The sequence below is a fragment of the Pseudophryne corroboree genome, chromosome 2 (assembly GCF_028390025.1).
Source record: "Pseudophryne corroboree isolate aPseCor3 chromosome 2, aPseCor3.hap2, whole genome shotgun sequence".
NCBI classification, from domain to species: domain Eukaryota; kingdom Metazoa; phylum Chordata; class Amphibia; order Anura; family Myobatrachidae; genus Pseudophryne; species Pseudophryne corroboree.
This window is the reverse complement of record NC_086445.1, coordinates 834,365,669-834,387,450: the sequence shown is the minus strand read 5'-3', so window position 1 is coordinate 834,387,450 and position 21,782 is coordinate 834,365,669. Positions and strand designations below refer to the sequence as shown.

Genomic DNA, 21,782 nt, shown 5'->3' with positions numbered 1-21,782 from the left:
GCTGGTCCCCACGACACGTCTAATGTTCCTGGGAATGATTCTGGACACGGCCCAGAAAAAAGTGTTTCTCCCGGAGGAGAAAGCCAGGGAGTTGTCTTCTCTAGTCAGAGACCTCCTAAAACCAAAACAGGTATCGGTGCATCACTGCACGCGGGTCCTGGGAAAGATGGTAGCTTCTTACGAAGAAATTCCATTCGGCAGGTTCCATGCCAGGATTTTTCAGTGGGACCTGTTGGACAAGTGGTCCGGATCGCATCTTCAGATGCATCGTTTAATAACCCTGTCTCCACGAACCAGGGTGTCACTTCTGTGGTGGCTGCACAGTGCTCATCTTCTGGAGGGCCGCAGATTCGGCATACAGGACTGGGTCCTGGTGACCACGGATGCCAGCCTACGAGGCTGGGGGGCAGTCACAAAGGGAAGAAATTTCCAAGGACTATGGTCAAGTCAGGAGACTGCCCTTCACATAAATATTCTGGAACTAAGGGCCATTTACAATGCCCTAAGTCAAGCAAAATCCCTGCTCCTACACCAGCCGGTGCTGATCCAGTCAGACAACATCACGGCAGTCGCCCATGTGAATCGACAGGGCGGCACAAGAAGCAGGACGGCGATGGCAGAAGCCACAAAAATTCTCCGATGGGCGGAGAATCATGTACTAGCACTGTCAGCAGTGTTCATCCCGGGAGTGGACAACTGGGAAGCAGACTTTCTCAGCAGGCACGACCTCCACCCGGGAGAGTGGGGACTTCATCCAGAAGTCTTCCAAATGATTGTAAATTAATGGGGTCGTCCACAGGTGGACATGATGGCGTCCCGCCTAAACAAAAAACTAGAGAAGTATTGCGCCAGGTCAAGAGACCCTCAGGCGATAGCTGTGGACGCTCTAGTGACACCGTGGGTGTACCGGTCAGTTTATGTGTTCCCTCCTCTACCTCTCATACCAAAGGTATTGAGAATAATAAGAAAGCGAGGAGTAAACACAATTCTCGTGGTTCCGGATTGGCCGAGAAGAGCGTGGTACCCGGAATTTCAAGAGATGATCACAGAGGACCCGTGGTCTCTGCCACTCAGACAGGACCTGCTGCAGCAGGGCCCCTGTCTGTTCCAAGACTTACCGCGGCTGCGTTTGACGGCATGGCGGTTGAACGCCGGATCCCGAAGGAAAAGGGCATTCCGGAGGAAGTCATTCCTACGCTTATTAAAGCCAGGAAAGATGTTACGGCAAAGCATTATCACCGCATATGGCGGAAATATGTTGCATGGTGCGAGGCCAAAAAGGCCCCAACAGAGGAATTTCAACTAGGTCGATTTCTGCATTTCCTGCAAGCAGGAGTGAATATGGGCCTAAAACTGGGCTCCATTAAGGTACAGATCTCGACTCTGTCGATTTTCTTTCAAAAAGAACTAGCTTCAGTACCTGAAGTTCAGACATTTGTGAAAGGAGTGCTGCATATTCAGCCCCCATTTGTGCCTCCTGTGGCACCTTGGGATCTCAACGTGATGTTGAGTTTCTTAAAATCACATTGGTTTGAGCCACTAAAAACCGTGGATCTGAAATATCTCACGTGGAAAGTGGTCATGTTATTGGCCTTGGCTTCAGCCAGGTGAGTGTCAGAGTTGGCGGCTTTATCATGTAAAAGCCCTTATCTGATTTTCCATATGGATAGGGCAGAATTGAGGACTCGTCCCCAGTTTCTCCCTAAGGTGGTGTCAGCGTTTCACCTGAACCAGCCTATTGTGGTGCCTGCGGCTACTAAGGATTTGGAGGACTCCAAGTTGCTAGACGTTGTCAGGGCCCTGAAAATATATGTTTCCAGGACGGCTGGAGTCAGAAAATCTGACTCGCTGTTTATCCTGTATGCACCCAACAAGCTGGGTGCTCCTGCTTCTAAGCAGACTATTGCTCGTTGGATTTGTAGTACAATTCAGCTTGCACATACTGTGGCAGGCCTGCCACAGCCAAAATCTGTCAATGCCCATTCCACAAGGAAGGTGGGCTCATCTTGGGCGGCTGCCCGAGGGGTCTCGGCTTTACAACTTTGCCGAGCAGCTACTTGGTCAGGGGCAAACACGTTTGCAAAATTCTACAAATTTGATACCCTGGCTGAGGAGGACCTGGAGTTCTCTCATTCGGTGCTGCAGAGTCATCCGCACTCTCCCGCCCGTTTGGGAGCTTTGGTATAATCCCCATGGTCCTTACGGAGTTCCCAGCATCCACTAGGACGTTAGAGAGAATAAGAATTTACTCACCGGTAATTCTATTTCTCGCAGTCCGTAGTGGATGCTGGGCGCCCATCCCGAGTGCGGTTTATCTGCAATACTTGTACATAGTTATTGTTAACTAAATCGGGTTATTGTTGAGCCATCTGTTGAGAGGCTCTATTGTTTCATACTGTTAACTGTGTTTCATATCACGAGTTGTACGGTGTGATTGGTGTGGCTGGTATGAGTCTTACCCGGGATTCAAAATCCTTCCTTATTGTGTACGCTCGTCCGGGCACAGTACCTAACTGAGGCTTGGAGGAGGGTCATAGTGGGAGGAGCCAGTGCACACCAGGTAGTCTAAGATCTTTCTAGAGTGCCCAGCCTCCTTCGGAGCCCGCTATTCCCCATGGTCCTTACGGAGTTCCCAGCATCCACTACGGACTACGAGAAATAGAATTACCGGTGAGTAAATTCTTATTATTTCCCATTACACCCCATATTACCCATCTAGAAATAGACTGTAGAATGATGCATAAACGGTTCAGCAGGGTGTGAGTCCCACACACATATAAGTTTATTTAGGTGTGTTTTCATTTGTATGGTGTGTGTGTGTGTGGGGAGGGGGGGTTGTTTAATATCGCATTGCACAGCGCCATATTCCCCCTATTGGCGACTTTCTGCACTAAATTTGTTTCCGCAAAATCCTGCTTCCCATGTCCCAATTAGTCTCCCTACTAAATTTGGTGACATTGGCCTGACATGGTTGTTAAATCAAACTGCAGACGGCTCTGAATAGAAGAAGTTAAGTATGGCCACCCTGTGTATTGTACATTAATTAAGAGATATGAAAAACCATATTAGATATTATCTGTAAAAGATACAAGTCTTGGGGCGTGGCTTCGGTGGACATGGAGTAGCACACAGGCTGTGTGTCTCTCCAGCTATAATATCCTGACTTCCTATCCTGTGTCCCCCCCTGGGCCTGCAAAGCGCCCCAATACCTGCTGGACAGTGTGGAGGTGCCCCTGTGCTACTCTGGGACCAGTCAGCTCTTTATCCGCTGCAGCAGAGAGACTGCAGTGTGCGGGGGTCCGGGGCCTGCTGGGACTCGTGAGACGCCGCCATCCCCGCGCTCAGCACTTTCACCCAGTTTCTACCTGAGCGCTGCCTGTGCCTACTGAGTCCGCGGCTTCCCCTCTGCCGTTGTCGGGGAGATCGTGGCAGCCGCTTCCCGCTGCGCTGAGAGCGTCTCTGAGCGGTCCCCGGCCGAGGCGCTACCACGTGACCCGCTGCCGCTCTCCCTGCTCGTTCCGGCGGCTCCACCCGGCCAGTTAACTCCCGCACTGACCTCCTGCACTCTGCTGCTGGGGAAAGAGGTACACGGCACAACTGTGTTATATAAGTGCCTGTGCCCTCCCCATAATATAGCTGCTGTCCTGCCCTGCTCCGTTTCCCATAGGGTCAGAGAAGATTATAAGTGCTGCCCTGCCCTGCTGTGCTCTGCATGGGGACTGGGAGAGGTGCAGTATTAACCCCTGGAGGGCCTACTTGTTGCTCTGTCTCAGCATATCTGGCCTAGTTCCAAGCTGCATGTGTCCCTCATGCTGAGGAATGTCCTGTTGTGATTTATCATTTTGGGCTAGCAGAGGCTGATTATTCTCATACACTATAAGCTAACTGGACAGTTTTGATATACTATACTTGCCCGCAGGCAGCGACTGGGCAATTCGGATATACTGCACTATATTATTCTTTGGCCGCCCCTGGACAGTTTGTGATATACTATTTACTATACTTTCTTGCCATCTGTCATCCGCTCGGCTATAATGGTCAAACCGCATCAGTCTACCGCGGCCGCGGCAAAGTTAGAGAAGTTTGCCAGAAATCCTCCAACACGGTCTCAACAGGCGGGAGAGGTACGGTCGACCTCGGCACCGCCTTCTCCGTCGGCTAGCTCCTCATCTGTGGAGGCCACCGATACTGCTTTGCAAAAGGTGCTGGATGCGGTCACGGCCAGTGAAGCCCGCTTGGCCGACAGGATCGGTCAGGTCCAGGCGGACTTATCCGTTATACACCATGACCTCCAGCGGGTGCGAGAGAGGGTCGGTGAAGTGGAAACGCGCATCTCCACGCTGGAAGATACGTTTACGCCTCTCGATAGACGCACTTCTGCTCTGGAATCTCAAATGACGGAGGTACATAAAAAGATGACAGATATGGAGGGGAGATTGCGACGAAATAATGTCCGTTTTGTCGGGCTTCCGGAGAAAGAGGAGGGCGCTTCCCCTGAAAAATTTCTTGAACGCTGGCTGTTGGATGCATTCGGAGCGGAGGAGTTCACCTCACACTTTGCAGTGGAGCGCGCCCATAGGGTCCCGATGCGTCCATTACCTCCAGGGGCACCTCCCCGTACGTTTATTGCCAAACTCCTTCATTATCGGGACAGAGATGTGATTCTGAGACTGGCCCGCACTAAGGGTCCTCTTAAGTGGAACGGCTCCCTAGTTTCAGTTTTTCCGGATTTTGCCGTCGACGTCCAAAAGGAAAGAGCTCAGTTTGTCCCTGTGAAACGCAGGTTGCGTGAACTGAATATCCCCTATGCCATGCTCTTCCCGTCTAAACTGCGGGTAGTTTCAGATGGAGAAACAAAATTCTTTACGACCCCTCGTGAGGCATCAGTGTGGTTGGACAGACGCTTTCCGGCACGGCGGGCGTTAGCCGCTGATTGAACTTATACATTTGATTTATATACTTGCAAGTATACGGTTTCTTTTATGTCTGTTATGTTATTGTTGTACTGACTCAGAAGGGTTCTATAGTTGATTGCTATGTGCCCACGCAGGGGTCCTCTGTGGCTCTTATAGGCCTTTACTAGGAATGGGTAGCTCTGTGGAGACGCGAGACTGTTAGATGCTAATTACACACGGTTCTTAGGCCTTATACTCTCAGTGTTTATTTTGCCATAAAGTCTTTAAGGGGTACACGGTTATTTAATTGGGGTGGGTGTAGTGGTTCAGGGGGGGATTTGATTTGAGTTTAGCTGGGAGATTCTCCTGTCTCAAGGTCATTATATTCTTGGCCCCCCTGTCGGTTACAGGAATTGGGCCTTATTTGGTACTGGCGGGGTATGTTAAGGTATCCTCTGCCTTAGCTGTTACGATTAGTATTTAGGGTACTTTGTTGTTAGGGAACCGGGTATGCTGCTAGTTTTAGGTGGTATACGGGGTGGGGGTGGGGGTTGTTTTAGACTGTTACTATTGCTGAATTTTCATTTTTTGCTGTGCAATGTGCTTATTTCCGTTATGTCTATGTCGCAAATAACTGCGGGCGTATCTTTTTTGGTATTCACTGAGGGTGGCTGGCCGCGGATACTCGGCAATATTACAGTAATGCTTTGCCATGGCTTTGGTTAAGTTTCTGTCATGGAACGTGCGAGGGATCAATGACAAAATTAAGCGCTCCCTGGTGCTTCGACAGATCAAGCATTATGCCTCGGATATAATTTGCCTGATGGAAACCCACTTGCTGGGTACTAAGATTATGTCCCTCAAAAAACCATGGGTGGGCTGGGCTTACCACTCCATGCATACTGCAGCGTCCCGGGGAGTGTCGATCCTCATTAGGAAATCTGTTCCCTTTGCGCTTGATTCTGTGCAAACGGATAAATGGGGTAGATATGTATTTCTCAAGTGCAAAATTAACTCCGTCCCCCTACTATTGCTGGCTATGTATGTTCCTCCTCCATACTCGCATGAAGTCCTTAAAAAAGCATCTGCCTTTATGGCTGTATCCCCTCAGGCAGCTGTTATCTGTATGGGGGACTTCAACAATGTTTTGAACCACGAGTTGGATAGGTTGTCCACGGTATCCTCCAACCCACAGCCCAAGCGTTCCCCATTTGCAGACACTGTTTCGGAGTTGGGTCTGGTTGACCCCTGGAGATTGAAATATCCCGATTTGAGACAGTACTCCTGTTTTTCAAGCTCTCATTCTTCCTTCTCTAGGATAGATTTGGCTCTTCTGTCCCGGGAGCTTTTGCCCAAAGTTCAAAATGTTACATACGAGACTAGAGGTATTTCGGATCACTCCCCTATATCGTTACATATTGATTTGAACTGTCAGCGAGGCCAAGCAATGTGGAAATTTAATCCCTTTTGGCTGACGCATATGGGTGAGGGATCCGACTTGGAGGCAAGCTGGTTAGAATTCTTTGTTATGCATGACGAAACCTCGGATGTGTCTCTGCTGTGGGACACTTTCAAGGCTTTTCTGAGAGGAACATTGATTAAAAGGGTGGGGAGTCTTAAATCCTCCTTTAGAAAACGTGAATCTGAATTGGAGGCCCGGGTGGCTGCTTCAGAGATGACGTACGTGCGCGATGGCTCGGACGCCTCTAGGTTGGTGTGGCTCCATGCACAGGGTGAGTGGAGGGAATACCTGTGGGGGAAAACCCAGCACAGACTTCTCTTCTCCTCGCATGTCCAATATGCTACTGGGGATAGACCAGGTTCTTATTTGGCTAATCTTGCAAGGGGTGGCCGCTCCTCTCATACTGTGGTGGAGATTTTGGACTCGGCTGGGTCTGTATTGGACCGTACCCCTCAGATCGTGGCGGAATTTGTCTCATTCTATCAGGCACTCTATAGCTCCAAATTGACCTGTTCCTCACTAGAACTGTGTGACTACTTGGATGGAGTTGACTTGCCCCGTATCTCCAGTGATGCCGGGGCTCTCCTCGATGCTCCTTTGTCGTTGGAGGAGATTGAGACTGCGATCTCTGCCTCCCCCGATGGTAGGGCCCCTGGCCTTGATGGCGTCCCGGCAGAACTGTATAAGAAGCACACAAAAATTTTTGCCCCTCAATTGCTTAAGTTATTCAATGAGATTTTTGCCCAGGGCGCGCTTCCTCCGTCTATGTCGGAGGCTTTGATTATAGTGATTCCCAAGCCAGACAAGGACCCCAGGAGGGTTGATTCCTACCGTCCTATTTCCCTGTTGCCCACGGATATTAAAATTTTAGCCAAGGTCCTGTCTTCCAGACTTAGCCGGTTTATCTCCCAAATTATTCACCCTGACCAAACGGGCTTCATGCCTGGCAAGTCCACCGCTGTGAATTTGAGGCGCCTGTTTGCTCATTTCCAGGTTTCTCGGGGGGAGGACTGCTCTGCCGTTATAGCCTCCTTAGATGCCGCAAAGGCCTTTGACTCGGTGGAGTGGGCCTTCCTCTGGGAGACAATGGGTAGGTTTGGCGTGGGCCCCGACTTTATCAGGTATGTTAAATTATTGTATTCTCTGCCCAGGGCCAGAGTCTCAGTGAATGGGTTTGTTTCTGACTCCTTCCCCCTATCCAGGGGAACGAGGCAGGGCTGCCCTCTGTCCCCGACTTTGTTTGCCATTGCTATCGAGCCACTGGCATGTTTGATTAGAGCAACTCAAGATATTGTAGGTATTAGGGTGGGCGCAAGAGAGGACAGGATAGCGCTATATGCTGATGACCTATTGCTTTTTGTGGATGATTACGTTTCCTCCCTACCTAAACTCCTTGACTTAATAAATGACTACGGTCGCTTCTCCGGGCTCAAAATTAACTGGGATAAATCCACCATTACTCCCCTTAGAGGCCCGGTCTCAGTGGTCCCAGTGATTCATACCCCCCTTAAATGGGTAGATTCTTTTAAGTACCTGGGTATATGGGTATCAAATGACCCTTGTTCCTATGTTTCCCTTAATGTCTTGCCGCAGATGGTATATCTTCGTTCGAAGGTCAAGATTTGGGGGACTCTGCCCCTGACTGTCACTGGTAGGGTCAATTTGGTCAAAATGGTATATTTACCTAAACTCCTATATGTCCTCCAGCAATCCCCTATATATATTAACTCGAAGACATTTAGACAGATTGACGGTTTGCTCTCTTCTTTAATATGGGCCAGCAGGAGAGCGCGGTTGAGACTTGACGTTCTGTCCAGGCCGAAAGTGCTGGGAGGCTTAGCTCTCCCTATATTTCGATTTTACTATTATGCCGCGCAGTTGGCACATATATGGGAGTGGGTGAATGCCCCAGATGGTCCCACTATACACTCCCAAATGCTTTTGCAGGTCTACCCTGACGGCACTCCATTACAGTTGCTTCTCTGTGGGAACCCTAACTTGTCCAAGATCCCTATACTAAAACAGGCTGTCCTTGTATGGAGACAGGTACATGCTATCCTATTAGGCCAGGGTATTGATCCGGATACTCCTCTGGACAATGCCTTTGGCTTCCCAGAATTGGCTTTGTTGCGGGTTAGGGCGGTGTGGGGGAGGTGGGGGGTGACATCCCTGGGCCACCTGTATAACGATGGTATACTGAAATCCTTCTTGATGCTTCAACAGGACTATAGTGTACCTTCTTCTCATTTTTACCGATACCTGCAGCTGAGACATGCACTTAACGCACAATTTCCCGAAACTCCTCCAATGATTGCTGACTCCCCGGTCGGGTCTCTCCTGCGGTCCCCGGGAGGCGGACATCTGGTGTCCAACATTTATACAAGCATACTTCAATCTCACTATTCTGACCCGTTGTCCCTTCTCAGGAACAAGTGGGAATCTGACTTGGGTGCCATCTCCGATGAGATCTGGGAGGGTGCTTTATGTTCTCCCCGATTATCCACTACCTCCACTAGATATCAACAAATCCAACTGTTCATCATACACAGAGTTTACATGACACCAGTGCGCATGCGACATATGGGGGGTACTCACTCCTCCAGGTGTCCTAAGTGCGATAGCCTGGATGCAGACTTTTGGCACATTATCTGGCTATGCCCCAAGGTAGCCGTATTCTGGTCGGGTGTTATTGCCGCCCTGGTGTCAACGGGTATTCCCTCGTCAATATGTTCCCCGATGACATGTGTGTTATCTGCTGTGGAGGAGGATGCCCTGGACCCCCCTGCCAAAAGATATGTAATCAATCTGTGCGGCCTGGCCAAGGTGTGTATTGCCAGGCTTTGGCTAGCCAAAGATGCGCCCACAATGCGATCCTGGGTCTCACTTGTAAATGATACGGCCTCTCATGAGAAGTATGTATACTTAGCTAGAAAAGCGGGGAAAAAATATCAGGACCTGTGGAGTAGATGGCTTGAGTCTCCACGCTCTGGAATCCACAATGTCTGAGCACCCGCTACTGAGGGCTCCGTGTCTGGCTGAGTGGAAAGGGCGACGTGCTTCGGGGGGTTAGAATGGGTGTGTGATTCTAGATCTTCATCAGGTGAGCTGCCTCTCTTTGTCTATGTGGTCCCCTGGCGCCCGCGGTCGGCCACTCCTTTGCCAATGTTGCTGCTGTGTGATTTGATTATTGAATATGTTGTGCTGCCATAGACGACTATGTACAATATATATTGCTCTACAAGATCCATGCTAACGTGCGATATTAATTCTAATTTATAATCTATGTCTCGGAATTTAAGCCTGCACTTGTTTTACTGTGTTAGTTGAGCCCTAAATGAAATGGGAATCTGCGTATTCCCTGAATCGGGGTTGTGTTTTGGTTTGTTTTGTTTCTGTTTGCCTTATGTTATTGATATTGTTTTTGTTTTTTCGTATTTTTGCTTTAGTGAAAATCTGAAACTCAATAAAAAAAGTATTGAATTTAAAAAAAAAAGATACAAGTCTTAATTAAAATTGTGCAAGACATTGTGTGCCTTATTCAGAGTTGTACATATAAGTGTATTAGCTCAGCATAATGGTGAGTTCTGGTGCACACATCATACTATGGTGGTAATTCCAAGTTGATCGCAGCAGGATTTTTGATAGCAACTGGGCAAAACCATGTGCACTGCAGGGAAGGCAGATATAACATGTGCAGAGAGAGTTAGATTTGGGTGTGGTGTTTTCAATCTGCAATCTAATTTGCAGTGTAAAAATAAAGCAGCCAGTATTTACCCTGCACAGAAACAAATAACTTACCCAAATCTAACTCTCTCTGCACATGTTATATCTGCCTCCCCTGCAGTGCACATGGTTTTGCCCAGTTGCTATCAAAAATCCTGCTGCGATCAACTTGGAATTACCCCCTATATTCTCATACATTGCATCTGTATCAGCACATATCTCATACTTGCCACTACGTTGTGCTGTAGGATGCTGTTCAGGGACTTTAATGTTAAGGCTGAGTACAATAAGCACATCTAAGTGAATTCTGCCTTATCTCAGAATACATTAGCTACGAGGCATATCAATTTGCACGTTCGCAAACCAGATGCAAGTTTGGAATTTAAATGTAAGGTTGCATGTATCCTAACAAATACCCCAAAATGGGGCATCTTACAAGTAAAGGGGCACTTTGCAAACCAAGATAAAGAAAAGGGTTTTTGATGCTCATATAGTGAAGACTATGTAATTATTAATACTCAAAACAGAAATTGTAATAGATATCATTAAGTTAGTAAAAATATTCATAATGCAATCATCATTACTCCTAGAGTATGAGGACATATTCTTTGTTACTATCACATTATTTATCGTAAGGACAGGTATTGTACTTTTCCAATGTTCTGCTGTATAGAGTTTTTCTAATAACATCATGTGGCTCAATCAGTTTTCCCATTTTTATTTCTACATTTTTGTATGCGTGATCCCTGGATTTACTACTATTATGTCAGCGTCCGGGGTCTTGCCGGAACACCGAGGGCCACGGGGCTGGCTTCACGGGCGACTGGGCAGCAGCGGAGGAGGGGCGGCGGGACGCCGCTGCAGCGGCTCCCTCTCGCTAAACCGTTGCCTAGGAGACCAGGGGCAGTGAGCAGCATGGTCATGGAAAAGGTCTGCATTACTGGGCGCCGCCATGTTGGAGACCAAGTTTCTGGTATAGTTCTTGTTCCTGGTTCTTCCAGCCAATCCAGGGAAACTTCTTCCTATAAAAGGGGGCTGGTTTAGGACAGGGACGCCAGTGCTTCAAGTTACAACCCTGTTGTAGGTGCTTTAGCCTGTGCTCCCAGGATTCCTGCTGTATTCTGGTACTTCTAACCCTGCTTAGCCGGTTCTCAGTTGTTGCTGCAGTCCTGCCGTCCCTAGCCTGCTGCTGCCTGTGGAGACGCTCCTGGAAAACCCGGTCCAGTAAGACCCTCTGGGCACGGACGACCCCGGGTCTCCTGCTTCGTCCTTCGAGCCACAGTCCGCAGATCCTTGTCTCCAGCCAAGTCCTCGAACCACCGTTCACAGTCCTCAGCTCGTTATCCCCAGCCTTGTCTTTCAAGCCACAGTCTACAGTTCTTGGTCTCCAGCCACGTCCTTGAACCACCGTCCATAGTCCTCAGCCCCTTATCTACAGACTCGTCTTGCAAATCTCCGTCCATGGTTCTTTGTCTTCAGCTACGTCTACAACCATCATTCATAGTTCTGCAGTTCATTATTTACAACTTCGCCTTTCAAGCCACAAACCCGCAGTTCTTTGTCTACAACTACGCCCCTAAGTCATCGTCCACCAGCCACAGTTCTCATCCTCAGCCCCATCCTCAAGAACTACAACCCACAGACTTTGAGCCCCGCCTACGTCCCTCATTACCCCTTGCTTCATGAGAAGGAACTATATCCAACTCCCTCGTCTTGTTCATCCCCAGTCTAATCCCTCCTTGGGCGAGTCTCAGCTGCCAGGACCTCAAACCTTGCTAGACGTGACATATCACTGCTAACTCGACTACTCTCTCTGCATGTGAGACTCCCAATATCTAGCACGTCGCGCATCGCTGTCACAGATATCTTCCTTACAGGTGATACTCCTGTTTATGGGAGACAAATGCCTCGTGCCCACTGGTAAAACTGGGAATGCCTCCCTAAATGCTCCTTCATTTAAAAAGCCTCAGTTTTTGTCTAGTTGGACATCAAATTTGTTCCAGTCTACCCAATTCTTTCCATTGTAAAATGGAAACTCATGTACCACCACAGACTACCATTTTGGTGTGCATATCCATGCAAAGGTATGCCGTCATTATTTCAACATTCAGAAAGTTGACATGGACATAAGGTACAATGTCGACAATCCATTTCAGTGTTAAGTTTAGGGTTAGGCTGCAGTTAGTTGATAGCGTTAGGCTGCAGTTAAACTGTGCTTAGAGTTAGGCTGCAGTTAGTGATAGCGTTAGGCTGCAGTTAGTGATAGGGTTAGGCTGTGGTTAGGGTAAGGCTGCCGTTAGTTATAGCATTAGAATGCAGTTAGTGATAGCGTTAGGCTGCAGTTAGACTGCAGGTAGGTTTAGGATGCAGTTAGTGATAGGGTTAGGCTGCAGTTAGTGATAGGATTAGGCTGTTGTTGGGTTTGGCTGGAGTTAGTGATAGCGTTAGGATGCAGTTAGGCTGCGGTTAGTGTAAAGTAGGATGCACTTGCACGAAAGAAGATTCATGATTTCGCAAAAGAGCATTTGTGCTATGCATTTGTACTTTTACCCATTGGTAAGCCTTAATGTTTAGAATCATATTACTTCATATTGTAGTATACTGTGTTTTTCGTTTTTTCTGTGTTTTAACTTGTTTATAAAAGATTAGCTATGCACTAATTTTTAGCACAATATTGAAATTCTATGTTGAAGTATATAGAATACAAGCAAATGGAGGTTTGCTTCTCTGCCTTGGTCAGGATTTATTTTGTTAGATTAATGCATGTTTACGTCAAGCTCCACCATTGTACATGCTCCCTCCCTGGAGTTGTGTGTAATGGACTTGCTAAAACATAAATCAAAAGACTGCAACTGTGGCAAAATAGTGTCTTAACGCTAATTAGAAGTAATTGGATGTAGTTTTCTTTAAAATTTGCCATTATGTTAAATCATGTTCCATCTGAGATACTGGAGCAAAATAAAATAAGAACTAGACACACTTTAACACAGTCATGATTAAAAATAAAGAGCTTACAGATGTGTTTCTAAAATCTGAAATTATGCGTTTGTATCAGCTTGGAAATCATTACTGCTTATTATAGCATCACTCAGCTCATTTCCTACTATCCCAAAAAATAAAAAGCTTCAGAACACAAAGCTCCATTTGTAAAAGCACGCTAAAGTAATGGAGTTTATGAGGTTCTTTGTTCCGACTTATCATGTGCTGTCATGTTCCTCTGTCATGGATGCTAGTTGTCTAAAGCGGACATTTCACGCCAGTATTCACCAGGGACCCCAACAGTGGGATAATGGGCTTATGGTATCAGTTGAGAATATACAGTATATATGGTAACTGGACACGGTGGCAGCTCTGGGATCTGGGCAGGTAGCACAGTTTCAGAATCGGCGCAAAAGCTGAAGGTTAGGGTCACTAGCAAGAAACACACAGAATCCCCAAGTACACCGCTGTCAGCAATAAGGAAGACTAATTATCACTGCACGGTTGACAGCAGCATGCTGGGGATTTTTGTGTTTTCTTTTTAGACAACCGCTCCTTTTCCAGCATCTATTTATATTTAGGAATTGATTAGTCAGTGATCACATCCATTTACTGTATTGTTGTTTGTGAGGCCTGCATAAGTTCAGTGGCTTGCAAGGATTTCTGGTTCTTGTAGTGCCTGCTTTGTGGCGGCACCAAGTTACCTTCTGGTAACTTTGCTTTCAGTTCAAAAACATATAAATAAATGATCCAATATGGGTACTCTCACTGTTTAGTTTTAGTACCAGGAAAGTCTCAAGCAGTGGTGAGTGACTTTACATATATTTCAATATGTGTGTAACAAAGACTTAAGGGGGGTACACACGGAGCGATAATCTAAGCAATCTGACTAGATTGCTTAGATTTTCAGCAAGATCGCTCCGTGTGTAGCCCTAACAGCGATAGCGATGCGCAGCCCTGCGCATCGCTATCGCTGGTGCTAGAGGGTCGCTCACTTCACCCACTGGGTGAAGTGAGCGCCCCCCCGTCTCTCCCCGCACGCTCAGCACAGATTGCGCTGTGCTGAGCGGCGGGAGAGATGTGTGCTGAGGGGTTCGCTCAGCACACATCTCTCCTGCATCTGCCCGTCTATATGGGCCTTTATGCTTTTACTTCTAAATTGGTTTCAATGATCCTGCTGCAATAATGTGTAGTCAAACAATAATGCAGGGTTTATACACGAAGATTGAAAAAGGTAACCCAAACAGTGTACCTGAAAGATGTATGAACCCTGGAGAAGCGATAAAGCAGTGATAAGTGGGAGGTGATAACGCACCAGCCAATCATTACGGGTTTGAAAAATTACAGGAGCTGATTGGCTGGTGCGTTATCATCTTGAACTAATCACTGCTTTATCACTTCTCCAGGCTTAATACATCTGCCCCACAGTGTACTAAAATGCGTCGGGTTTGGCTACACTTTAAATAACAGAGAAGAGTTGATGGACTGGTTCACAAGTATAACAAAGAGGAATCTCAAGTGCAAAGGGAGGTCTAGCAGTATTCACATTGTCCTTATAAAGACTCACAATTAACCACTGGATAATCAGCTATTAGGTAGCGTTATAGGAGCAATAGAAACCTGATATAAGAGGAAAAACATGCCCACTTTTAAAACATTGTCATCATGTACCCTACTAGCAGTTTCCCAGTGACAAAATGAGCAAAAATTACATCTAAGGCCTACTGAACACCAGTACTAAGCAGCAGCAATGCCCTAGTTACTGGGAGAGCTTGTCATAGATACAGTATTAGGGACAGGATGTAGCCTTGTATCTATGGTAGATCACAGTTTGTGTAGCTCACAGACTCAAGGTAACTAAGCTTTTTACCAGCATTTTCAGTGGTTACAATGCAAAGTCTGCGGTATTTATTTACGTACAGTACTATAACTTAACATACTCGATTCCTCTTTATAATGCATCAAAAAGGTATAAAACTATGTTACAATATGTAGGAAGTTAAATGAATACAGACGTGTAACATGTTTTGTGTTTTGTCTAGGATTGTGTGGACGTTGGGTGGTGGGAAGGAGAGATTAACAGCCGGCGAGGAGTTTTTCCAGACAATTTTGTCAAACTTCTTCCTCCTGACTATGAAAAAGAAATTCATGTGAGTACCATGTTCTAGGGATTAATCCACTACAATGTGACCGTCTCTGTAGCCAAAGTGTGTGTAATTCCATCTCACAGTGTACAGTCCTCAGAAGACATGCACTTAGGGCCTTATTCGCAGATGTACGCAAATGCCCTTGCAGCTGCGATTTAGGGGGGAATTCCAAGTTGATCGCAGCAGGATTTTTGATAGCAACTGGACAAAACCATGTGCACTGCAGGGGAGGCAGATATAACATGTGCAGAAAGAGTTAGATTTTGGTGTGGTGTGTTCAATCTGCAATATAATTTGCAGTGTAAAAATAAAGCAGCCAGTATTTACCCTGCACAGAAATAAAATAACCCACCCAAATCTAACTCTTTCTGCACATGTTATATCTGCCTCCCAGGCAGTGCACATGGTTTTGCCCAGTTGCTATAAAAAATCCTGCTGCGATCAACTTGGAATTACCTCCACAATGCGAAAATATGCAAATGTTGCAGCCGCCATGATTTGTAATGAGATACCCACTGGAGATGTCTGAAATCCTCCGCTTGTGTTCGAAGACGCAACCATTGGACACACATTGGGCGATAATCACCCCAGTATCGAATTTCCCATTATGCGGCACTTGTTTGGGGGCGGCACTTGGATGCTTGTGTTGGTACTGTCAGCCCAAAATATACCAATAACTGATAAATATTTCCACTATACTGTACCATATGCCATCTTGAATGAAGTGTAAATCTGTAGAACATGGGGATGCAGTTAATTTTCTGACAGTCGGGATCCCGGCAGTCAAAATACAGACACGGAATCTCGACAACAGTCAAAATACCGGCGGCCGAAATCCCGACCATCACCCTGTATTCCCACTAGGGTGGCGGTCCACGCCACCACCTGAGGGGGAATCTAATAATGTGGCGAGCGAAACAAGCTCGCCACCGAGCCTGAAGTGCGGCAACCGCAGCAAGCCCGCGAGTGGACACGCTGCGCTCGATGTCAGGATTTTAACTGTCGGTATTCCGGCGCCGGTATTTCAACCGCCAGAATCCCGACTGTCGGGAAATCCTACTGAATCCAGAATGTGTACATACTGCCCCTCTAAGCTGTCCTACTTATTAAATATGTATACATACGGTAATTAAAAATAAAATGTCATAGTGTCTTTTTATTATTCTATTAAATTGGTTATCATCAAAACTTATAACCAATCAATTAAAATAATACAATTAGTCATGGGGTGAGGGGGGGGGGGCACTGTTACTGTTGTGCCTAGGTGCGCCCTCACCCCTAAATCCACCACTGACATGACCCTATGGTTACGCAGCATGGCGGGCAAAAGAACATACGGAGTCATTTTAACTGTGTACGGGATCGCAGTCGCAAGATGTGACACGCCTTTTACTTTTCCAGTTAAAACAAGCAGGAAGTGGATTTCTGCAGCATGTCAGGACATTTGTAGCCTGAGCAGAAATGATCGATGTGATATAACAGTTCCTTGTTCCTCTGGTAGTCTTTCTCTCCCTTGTATGTTTACTTTGCATATCATACAAATGACCAGCAGTTCATATGAGATTTAGGGCCTAATTCAGACCTGATCGTAGCAGCAAATTTGTTAGCAGATGGGCAAAACCATGGGGGTCATTACGAGTTGATCGCTAGCTGCAGTTGTTCGCAGCGCAGTGATCAGGCTAAAAAACGGCATATCTGCGCATTCGTATGCCCCGCAATGCGCACACGCGACGTACGGGTACAAAGCCCGTTGTGGTTGTGCACAGGTTCTAGAAAAGTTTTCAGTCGCATTGACGGCCGCAAGAAGATTGACAGGAAGGGGACGTTTCTGGGTGTCAACTGACCGTTTTCAGGGAGTGTTTGCAAAAACGCAGGCGTGTCTGAAAAAACACAGGCGTGGCTGGGCGTTCGCTGGGCGGGTGTATGACGTCAAATCCGGACACGAATAGGCTGAAGTGATCGCAAGCGCTGAGTAGGTTCAGAGCTGTTTTTGCAGAGCTTGGCTGCACATGCGTTCGCACTTCTGCTAAGCTAAAATACACTCCCCAGTGGGCGGCGGCATAATGTTTGCACGGCTGCTAAAACAAGCCAGCGAGCGATCAACTCGGAATAAGGGCCCATGTGCACTGCAGTTGGGGCATATATAACGTGCAGAGAGAGTTAGATTTGGGTGGGGTGTGTTCAAAGTGAAATCTAAATTGCAGTGTTAAAATAAAGCAGCCAGTACTTACCCTGCACATAAACAATATGACCCACCCAAATCTAACTCTCTCTGCACATGTTATATCTCCCCCCCCCCCCCCCCCCCCTGCAGTGCACATGGTTTTGCCCATCTGATAACAAATTTGCTGCTACGATCAGGTCTGAATTAGGCCCTTAAAGTAAAGCAGTGCCCTTCTGCTCAGGTGTAAGGGGAATTAATTGGTGTCACAAAACAATTTTTAAACCGGAGAACAGTGTAGTATTGTGTAGTATCTGACGGCATACGTTGAACCAGGACAAAAAGGCACAGCGGATATATCCTTAAAAATGATATTATTAATTCAGTTCATAATCATAGCTGAATTCATGCACTCGGGTTGGATGGGATGAAGTGATGAGAGGGTATGTTATGCAATACCCAGTGATTGAGAGGTATAAGCTAAGGAAAACCAAGTTGAATGTACAGTATGAGCTTTATTTGATGTACATTGCACACATGCTCCTCTAATGACTATCAAACGTATTCAAACCCTTTCTGTTTTTCACGTTTTAACTTTCTTACACTATTGAATCAAAATAATGTAACTGAGAATTATTTGTACTAATCAACAACAAAAATACTCAAGAAAGAAAAAAAACTATTCTAAATAATTTCTTAATTACAAATACTGCACAGTATTTTTGATACATACTGTAAGTATTCGCCTGTCATGTTTTAGTACTTGCACCAGTAGCTACAATTCTCACTGTGAGTATTTTGGAGTGGCAATTCCAGATTTGCACATTGGGACACTGCAGTTCCTCATTCTTCTGTGTAATGTTGCTCCATTTCCATCAAGTGGGTGAAAATAAATTTTGAATTCAATACACATTCTCTCAAGGGAATTAAGGTCTTGACTGGGTCAAACCAAAACATTTAATTATTTTGCATTTAAACCACTCAGATGCATACTTGCCACCCATACCAGAAGGTGAGGAGGGCAGCCAGAGAGTTGCCCTACCGCTATGTGATGTAAAATGATGCAAACCTGCAGAATTAGACAGCGGCACCTGCCCATTAGATGGGGTTACCCCCTATGGGACTCTCCTGGACTGGGGTTATAGAAAGTTGGCAAGTAAATGTTAATATAAAACGCAGGCGTGTCAGGTAAAAACGCAGGCGTGCCTGGGGAAACGGAGGAGTGGCTGGCCGAACACAGGGCGTGTATGTGACGTCAAACCAGGAACTACACTGTCTGCAGTGATCGCAAGGTAGGAATAGGTCTGGAGAACCGGCATGAAAATTTTAAGAGCAGTTCTGCTAATCTTTCGTTTGCACTTCTGCTAAGCTAAGATACACTCCCAGAGGGCGGCGGCTTAGCGTTTGCACTGCTGCTAAAAGCAGCTAGCGAGCGATCAACTCGGAATGAGGGCCTTTATTGGTTAGAACATGTTTCTGCTGAACACATAAAATGCATATCAAAAGCACATAAAAAATGTATACTGTATGCAATTGCTTTTAAAGCACAATTCACACTTTTTTTAATACCCTGTGCAGGAATCCATTCTTTGAATTGAATAGAGGGCCATAACTAGACTTTTTGGTGCATGACTCATGGGGAAGGTGCATGCATTAGGTCGACAGGTACAAAAGTTCGACAGATGACAGGTCGATATGCCTTAACGTTGTCAGGTTCAAAAGGTCAACATGACAATGGTCGACACAAGTTGTTTTTTCACCTGTTTTCCCAACTTTGGGTTGATTTACTATCCATTTAGACTTGGGAATAGAAACCTTGACTTGCCAGAAGCGAGCCCATGAGGGTACATGTTCCACTAATTGTGGCCATATATGATGAAACATACAAAATGACACCCAAAAAAATGAAAAAGAAAAACTTGTGTTGACAATTTTTGTGTTGGCCATTGCCATGTTGACCTTTTGTACAAACCGATCTTACCCACTGTTTACCTTTTCTTGTCGACCTTTTTTACCTGTCGAGGTTTTGATATTCTCGATCTAATGCATGTCGACCATATGGTGTCGACCTAAGGACTGTATACCTAGACAAAGTAGATCATCTGTACCACACCCATTGGGATTACACGCAGAGAAGGCCATACAGATGTGTCCTCATATATCTTTGCTGCAGCCCCTCTTGGTGCACCAGGTCCTGTGAGACTCTGCTAGCGTCTGTTTTCTGTTTTGCGATTATATTTGGCGAAGATATGTCTTAGTCGCAACACAATGCGACTATAACGCACCTGGAGACTGTGCTTATTCATTTAAAATGTGACACTAATACTAGCCATACTTCAGGAAGATTTCATTCCAACCAGCCAACTGCATGGAAAGATCCAAATGAAGCACACCCTGCCCACGGAGGAACCATCCGAGGCAGCCATGTAGGGTGCACTGCGTAGGTTACTGCTGGCAGGGTGCACAACCAATGGAGATAAACATTACAGGAATAGCACACAGTGGGGTGGAAGTGTGCTGTAAGAAGAAAGAGAAGAGAAAAACACATTTGCAGGAAAACTGTACTAACATTATTTTGCGAAAATTATAAATGTCCTGGTGTCATGAGAGCAGTGCGGGTGGGTGTGAGAATGTGGGGTGCACACTAATGTCCAATGAAACTGACCCAGCAAAGTCTGGTCCTGGTGCGCACGCCCCTCAGTTCTCTGCTCAGCTTGAGGGGTAGTCCCGGGGGCAGTCTTGATGTTCTTGGACAGAGGAGTACTAGGCATTGGCCTTGGTGTTCTCCTGGCAGAGGTGAGGAGAGGCCACATAATGGTCCTGAGTTGCAGTGTTTGGGGAACTAATTTAATTAGAGATTCTAGCGTAGTGCAAATCCAGTTCAAACTCCGGTTCTAACTTCATCCTTAAAATACATCCTTAACAAATGCATACTTCACAAATGCAAGCAGGCCAAGTCCTGACTGCAGGCCTTGATAATATTGCTCTTAAATGCTACACACTATGGGGGTCATTCCAACCCGTTCGCACGCTGCGGTTCTTCGCTGTTGTGCGAATGGATCGGAAATGTGCATGTGCGCAACCGCCGGGCAACGACCAGAAGAAAGAAGAAAGTGATTGCTAGCGTGATCGCAAGAAGATTGACAGCGGGGAGGCGTTCCGGGGTGGATACTTACCGTTTTCCGGGCGTGGAGAGCCGTACGCAGGCGTGTCCAGGCGTTTTTAGGGTGGTTGCTGAGGGTTAAGGGTCATTGTAATTTCCTGGGATTTAGAATTACTGTATAATATGCTAATGTGAAGAAAAAGAAAAAAGTGAGATATATGAATAAAATTAATTTCTAATACAGAGACTGACATGATATAGATATTTGATGTATCATATTTATGCCTGAAACTTGCCACCTGGAATTACCCCATTTGGATAAATAATTTGATACAGTTTTGTTTCTACACAAACTGTAACAGTATTTATTTACAGTGTTCTTTTATGAAACAATTCAAACATATACAGATCTACACGGGCACATCTAGAGAGGAGGAGGCCTGTGGGCAGGCTCCATCTGGACCCCCTCCTCTCTAGCCGGCCTGTCCCAGAGTCTACAGCGCACGTGCAGATCTCAGAGAAAATGGCGCTGCAGACATTTTCCCAGTGATTTTCCTGGGATCCGGTCTTTAGGTTGACGGTAAGTAGGTTGACCAATATTGGTCGACAGTAAGTAGGTTGACATGTTTTCTATGTCGACAGGGATTCTAGGTCGACATGTTCTAGGTCGACGTGACAAAAGGTCGACATGAGTTTTTCACTTTTTTTATTTTTGATCTTTCATACTTCCACGTGGACTACAATTGGTAACAGTAACCTGTGCCGAGCACAGCGGCAGCAGAGCAAGGGGACATGGTGTCTTGATAAAGGCCTATGACAGGCCGGAACATGTTGACCAGCTGAGAGTGTGGACCTTCTACTCAGAGCCGGCCCTAACCAATATGATGCCCTAGGCAAGATTTTGGCTGGTGCCCCCTAGCACCACCGCTAGTTCTGCCTCTGACCCTGCACTCCTTTCTCAGCACCATCACCGCTCACCCATACCAGTCCTTTTTTTTTTTTTTCCTACCCCCAGTATTTTAAATAGGAGCAGTGTGCACATTCGGCGCACAGCCCAAAAAGTTATGTGTTTTTGCTGCAAGGGGCATGGCCACACAATAGTACCCGCAATTCAAATTATGCCTCACAGTAGTGCAACTTTATTCCCAATTTATCATGCAATAGTGTCCCTTATTCACATTACATCACAAAGTAGTACCACTTTACCTTATATACGTTACTCCTCACAGTAGTGCCCCTCATTCACATATCATACTGAATTGCTCCTTATTCACATTACACCACACCATATTGCTCTTTATTTTCATTACAC

At 46.3% G+C, this 21,782-nt stretch overlaps 1 protein-coding gene across 3 annotated transcripts in view; it reads left to right on the top strand.

Annotated features, from left to right (window-relative positions):
- The window catches only part of SH3KBP1 (SH3 domain containing kinase binding protein 1), a 677,269-nt gene that overhangs the window by 586,121 nt on the left and 69,366 nt on the right, over nucleotides 1-21,782 (top strand). For all 3 annotated transcript variants that reach the window (XM_063955734.1, XM_063955735.1, XM_063955736.1), the window contains one exon: nucleotides 15,102-15,209. In XM_063955734.1, the coding sequence (XP_063811804.1) occupies nucleotides 15,102-15,209 (108 nt within the window). The remainder of the gene's footprint in view (nucleotides 1-15,101; nucleotides 15,210-21,782) is intronic.